Source organism: Petaurus breviceps, unplaced genomic scaffold (assembly GCF_028583685.1).
Source record: "Petaurus breviceps papuanus isolate PSGF00001 unplaced genomic scaffold, PetGlider_PUasm1.0 174, whole genome shotgun sequence".
NCBI classification, from domain to species: Eukaryota; Metazoa; Chordata; class Mammalia; order Diprotodontia; family Petauridae; genus Petaurus; species Petaurus breviceps.
In genome coordinates this window covers 68,575,577-68,581,681 of record NW_027185761.1, presented here as the reverse complement: position 1 = coordinate 68,581,681, position 6,105 = coordinate 68,575,577, and the positions used below count along the sequence as shown (strand labels likewise).

General features: G+C 56.8%; 2 protein-coding genes across 2 annotated transcripts in view; one reads left to right on the top strand and one right to left on the bottom strand.

Moving 5' to 3' along the window:
* TKT (transketolase) overlaps window positions 1-6,105 on the bottom strand; it is a 495,005-nt gene that overhangs the window by 234,665 nt on the left and 254,235 nt on the right. The window lies entirely within an intron of this gene.
* The window catches only part of CACNA1D (calcium voltage-gated channel subunit alpha1 D), a 368,515-nt gene continuing 363,250 nt past the window's right edge, over window positions 841-6,105 (top strand). The window contains exons 1-2 of the mRNA XM_069084375.1: window positions 841-964; window positions 3,548-3,866. Of these exons, the coding sequence (XP_068940476.1) occupies window positions 898-964; window positions 3,548-3,866 (386 nt within the window). The 5' untranslated portion in view covers window positions 841-897. The remainder of the gene's footprint in view (window positions 965-3,547; window positions 3,867-6,105) is intronic.

The window sequence follows — 6,105 nt, the reverse complement described above, 5'->3', positions numbered from 1 at the left end:
GGGGGGGGGGGGGGAGGGAAAGGGGGGGAAAGGGGGAAGTTAACCCTTTCCCATCCAAGGACCAGAGGCTGGTTGGCTCGGACGAGCCGAGGGCTCGGCTTGCCCCTCGCTTGCTGTCCCACGCTAGGGCCTATCCATCTCCCCTAGACCTCCTTCTGGGGCCAGAGCCCCGGAGGAAGGAGACCCGGCCCGTGCTCGTCCCCCGCCTCATCTGGGGGTGCGGGGGGGGGTGAGGAGAGGGGCCTGGCAGCCGGCCGAGCCGGGAGGAGGCTCAGAGGAGGAAGAGGAGGAGGAGGAGCGCGCCGAGCGGAGGGAGGAGGGAGAGCGGCCAGCTGCGGCGGCAGCGGCAGAGGTGGCAGCAGCATCGGCGGCAGCGGCGTCGCGGGGCGAAGGCGGCAGCGGCTCGGATCCTGTGCGGAGCCGCAGCCGAGCTCCTGCCCTCCTGTCTGCCCTTCTGCCGGTCCGCCTGCCGGGGGCCCGGATGTGAGCAGCGGCCCGGCGGCGGGCGAGGGCCGGCCGCGGGGCCCCGGCTGCCTTCGGCGGGGCCGGACCGGGGCAGGGAGGCGAGGAGGCAGCAGCCCCTGCGCGGCGGCAGGCGCGGGGCACGGGCACGGGCAGGCACGAGTGGGCATGGGGGGCGGCCCGAGCGGCCCCCGCACCGCCCCCGGCCGCAAGGAGGAGACCTAAGCCGGGCCCGAGCCGCCCTTGAGCCCGGAGCCGCCGCCGGGCAGAGCCGAGTGGGTTATCGTAGGGCCGGGCAGGGGCGGGCACCGCGCCGCACCGCAGCCGAAGGGCGCCCCCAGCCTCACTCCCGCACCCCCGCGGCCGGCCGGCCGGCGCCGCCGCCGCGCACGCACACGCACACAGCAGGCGCTCGATAAATGGTCCGGGAGGAGGATGATGATGATGATGAAAAAAATGCACCCCCCGAGGCGGGAGGAGGAGGAGGAGGAGCGCGAGAAAGGTGCGGGCTTGGGGGGAGGGGAGATGGAGGGAATGGAGGCTAGGAGGGATGGACGACTGGAGAGAAGGAGGGATAAAGGGACGGAGGGCAGGAGGGAAGGCCCGGGCCTGAGGAAGCTCCAGAGCTTCGTGGCAGGTTGGGCGGGGGAGGGGCCCTCGGCGCCTGGCAGGGCGGTAGGTGGGGGGTGTCTTCCACCCAGATGGAGGGAGCTTGAGGGGAGGCTGTCCTGGGCCGAGGTGACTTTGGGGTTACACTTTCCCACCACCGTGTCAGGTGTGTGTGTAGGGATTGGGTGCAGGTGGAGGCCGGAAACTGGCCAGGTTGGAGTCGTCCGCTGGGGCGAGATCGTCTCCTTCTCTGTCTCCCCATTCTGGGAGGTGGATGGCTCTAGGGGGGAGGCTCACCCCGCCCCACTTCTGGAGCTTTTTCTCCCTCCTGTTCTTGTATGGGTGTGACATTACCGCCCCCTTCCCCCATTGCCCTGGACGGGGCATATATTTCTGGCCTTTACCTCCCCCCCCTCCCCATTTCCCAGTGTCTCCAGTGGCACTGGTAACCTAGCAATAGCCCCAGTACTTCCTGCAGCTCCCCCCTCCCTTTCCCCAAGAACCTGGAGAGACACGTGCACTCCCGCCCTGCCGGCTGTCTGCCCTCCCTCTGGCTTTCTTGCTCACGGCTCCTGGCTCTCTGGGCAGGCTGGTTGGCAGGGTTGGGGTCCCTGGGGGCAAGCCTTGCGCCTCTAACCTGGGAAAGGAGCTGCTATGAAGGAAATGCTCCTCTCCCAAGCCCCAAGAGGGGACCGCACACAGCCCCACTTAGCTGAGGCCAGAGGTGAATCCTCACTTGCCTGCCCATACCAACTGGATGGGTGGGCTGGAAGCTGGCTGATCAGAGGCCACATTCCCTTCTTCCAGGTTCCTCCAGGGTGGCCCAGAGACTGGGGCCAGGGCAGCCGTGACGTGCCTCAGTGACTAACAGTAAAATTTGTATGGCCCAGATGGAGCTTTGAGACCCCCGGGTCATTTGGTTTTGATGTTATTTATTTCTGAGTTGGGGGGCGCACTTTGTCCTTTCCAGCCGCCTGTTTCCCAGGGTTTATTCCCTCCCCATCTCCTTGCTTCTCTCCCTGACTCCAATGTGATTCAGGGTTCTCATTGTATTTGTCTTGCCTCCCGTTGCACTGGGGACCACCTCAGCCATGTTCACAGACAGAAGCAGCCTTAGAGGGCTGCCCCAATTGCTGAGTAGGTAGACTCCCGCGGAATGGCCCTGTGGATGTCTGTGCATCTTGTTTCAGGCTGGCCGGTTTTTGGAAGGGGGTGTGGGGGTCCCATCTCTGCTGGGAGGCCTGCACTTTGACCTGATGCGGGAGCTGTTATTTTAAAAACGCCAAAAGGCAGAGATGATTTCAGAAGCAGCAGAGGAAATGAATGCCAGGCTTCATGCATTTTCATTTGAAGGAAGCGTGGGGACATAATCCAGATTATTTGCTTTGCCCTGATGCCAGGGGAGGACTCTTTTTGCATGAGCTGGAAAGAATGTTGCCTTCCTTGCATGTGAGACTGTCACCCTGAAGATGAGTCGCGATATAGAATGGTGCCTTCCTTTCACTTTCCATCAGAAATATGGGGCAGGTTCCCTGGGGTTTGGGGAGATTTCAGTGCTAACCAGGAGGCCTGAGCCCCAGGCAAGGAGCACAGAGCCTGGCATGGAATAAGCTCTGATTAAAGGCTTTTTCATTCGTTTGAAGAAATAGAGGAAAATGTGTTTTGGGGAGACACAGGGATAGAAAACTCACTGCTTTGTGAAAATCCATTGTCTCTGCCTCTGCTCTCTAGAGAGCTTTGAGCTTCGGAAGGTAAGGAGTGAGGTTTGGGGTGCACCTATGCTGGTGAGTGAATAAGAAAGTGCATTAAAATATAGTTTATAGGGGGGAAAACCTAATAACACACACTTGTTCAGGCTAGAGAATTTATTCATGTTGTTTCTCTCCTCTCCCCTCCTCTCTTTCTCTCCTCTCCTCTCCTCTCCTCCCCTCCCCTCTCCTCTCCTCTCCCTCTTTCTTCTCTTCCCTCTCTCCTCTCCCCTCCCCCTCCTCTCTTTCCTCTTCTCCCACTCCCCTCTCCCCTCTCTATTCTCTTTTCTCTCCCTCTCTTCTCTCTTTTCTCTTTCCTCTTCCCCCTCTCCCCTCCCTTCTCTCCCCTCTCTCTTCTCTTTCCTCTTACCCCTCTCTCCTCCCCCTCTCTCTTCTCTCTCCCTCTCCTTTCTCTCTTCTCCCCCTCTCCCCTCCCCTCTCTTCCCTCTCTTCTCTCTTTCCTCTTCCCCCCTCCCCTCCCCTCCCTCCTCTCCCCTTCCTTCTCTCCCCTCTCTCTTTCCTCTTCCCTCTCTCCCCTCCCTTCTCTCCCCTCTTTCTTATCTTTTCTTCTTCCCCCTGTCCTCTGTCCCCTCTCCCCTTCCCTCTCTCTTCTCTCTTTCCTCTTCCCCCCTCCCCTCCCCTCCCCTCCCCTCCCCTTCCTTCTCTCCCCTCTCTCTTTCCTCTTCCCCCTCTCCCCTTTCCTCCCCCCTCTCCCTCCCTCTCCTCAGAGGCAAACTATGCAAGAGGCCCCAGGAACTCAGTCTCCGGTGACAGACCCCCGTTCCGGCCTAAGAGCTCCCAGCACTCCCAGCAGACTGTCCTCTCCTGGCAAGCTGCGATCGATGCTGCCCGCCAAGCCAAGGCTGCCCAGACTATGAGCACCTCCACCCCCCAACCCGTCGGGTCTCTGTCCCAAAGAAAACGTCAGCAATATGCTAAGGGCAAGAAGCAGGGGAGCTCGTCGAGCAGCAGGCCGGCGAGGGCCCTCTTCTGCTTCTCTCTGAACAACCCGGTCCGAAGAGCCTGCATTAGCATTGTAGAATGGAAGTATCCTTTCTGTGTGCGGGCTGGCTTTTGCACCATCTGTTCCTCCCATACAGCCCGTGTGCTCAAAGGATTTGCTCTCTGGAACGACACTGGCGAGCATGGGGCCTGGAGCACGAGGGGCAGGGGCTGAGCTTGGTTTTATTTTAAACTCTAGCTCCCCAAGTTGGGAAGGGGTTAGCTCTGCAGTTATATTTAGCCTTCTCTGGGGGGGACGGGGCTGCACGTTGGGGAAGGCCAGCGGCAATGGCAAAGCAGGCATTCTGGAAAGAAGGAATGGGCCTGGGCTGAGGGCAGGGCAGCTGGGAAGAGAAGCTGCGTTCAGGGGGCACTCTTAGCTGCATCGCCAGCCTCTCTTGGCTTTCAGGCTTGGTCAGGTCTGGAGCCCATTTCGTTTTTTAAAAGAGGATTAAAAAAAATTGACTGATTGGAATTTTACTGGCAAAAGAAACAGTTTTGATCTTTAGCAGAATTCTCTGATTTTGATTTCTGGAAATTGTTCCTGAAACCCTGAATAATGTACATTGTTCAGATGCTAAGCAAGAGTGAATCTAGGCTCCAATCCTATCTCAGATCCTTGACCAGCTTTGTGACCTTGGGCAAGCAATTTTAAGCTCCCTGTGCCTCAGTTTTCCCATCTGTAAAATAAAGGGATTGGACTAGACTTCTCTGAGGTCCATTCCAGGTCTAGAGCTGTGATGATACTATGTGTGAGCGTGAGCTAGTCATTTTAACCTCTCTGTGCCTCAGTTTCCTCATCTGTAAAATGAGGAAGGTTAGACTTGGTGACTTCCAAGGGCCCCTTCTGCCTCTCATTCCGTGCTTGTGTGGTCCTTTGAACCCTTGCTCATCAGAAGACTGGTGTCTGTTCTTGCATCAATACCATCTCTCTCTGGAGTTTCCTTAGACTGGCTCCACCAGATTGTTATGAACTGTGAGGGACTATGGGTTAGGGATGTGTGTGTGTGTGTGTGTGTGTGTGTGTGTGTGTGTGCGTGTGCGCGCGCTCTGACACTACTGTCTAATTCTTGCCCCCTCCACCCTTTGACTTATAGAGCTGCTCTCTGAGCTCAGGAATTTGCAGTTGCTGGCTTTAGGGGAAAAAAATTTGGCCTATGTCCTTGGGCCGAAGTTTCATGTGTGGGTGTCTCCTTTGTATTTTTAAAATTGAACTTCAAATGCCCCAAGATGGTTGATGTATCCCAGACCCCAGATTTAGCCCTCCTGATCTCCTTCCCATCTCTCAGCCCTCCCCATAATCTTGTTTTTCTTCCCAGTTCTTTTCTCAAGCCTGTACAAAAGTTATAGGCTCTGGTCCAGCTATGGGCTCAGGGAGGAATGGGAGATGGCACTTTCTCTTTGCCCAAATGACCCAGTGGCCTGAGCAGATAGTAGCATTTTTCTTCTCCCAGAAACAGTGTGGCTGGCAGAGGTCAGGCCTCTTCTAGCTATGGGGGTGAGCAACCTCTTATCTTGGGGAAGATCAAAGGGGCCGTGCCCTTGAGAATTCATTTACCTTCCTTCCACTTTCAGATGAGAGGATATTGAAGGCTAGGGAGACAAGCCCCTGACATTGTGTCATGGATCACAGAGTTCTTTGGAAATGTTCAGCCTGGGCCCCAGCCTGCCAAGGGCTCTCCTCTTCCTGTCTTCCCAGGACAGCCACAGACGGAAGAGACAGTGGGCTAAGCTGGCTGGAAAGGCTGTGAAGGCGGCTCCACATTCTGCATATGGAGCTGGCACAGCCCTATTGCCTCCCCTTTGTTCTTTCCTCTGCCACACCTTTTTAACACAGGTACCTATTCTCTTTCAGGACCATAGTCTCTGTGACATATCTTTTCTTATAGGTCTTTCCTTGAGCTGTTTTCTAGCCTTTGGGAAAAAAATGACCAACTTCAGAGAAGCTGTGCATCCCCTTATAGAGGATTTTTCTCTTGGAGAACAGGGAGTGGTAAAGCTCCATGTCCTGACTGCTTGTGGGCCCTCTTGTATCAGGGAGTGGGAGCAGAGCTCCTTGGGGTCACTGGCTGTCTGCATAGTGACAGGGAAGGCCAGGTGCTTTTTCTTCTTGAGTCTAGAGACAAGATGGTGTCTGAGATTTGGCATCCTTCCTTCCCTACCCCTTATGTGCACACACACACAGACACACACACACATTGGCCTGCACTGGTATAGCTGTGGATTTGGAGAAAAGCCAACCCCTGTGAGGTAGGTGCCAAAGGGGAAGCTGTATGGAAGAGAA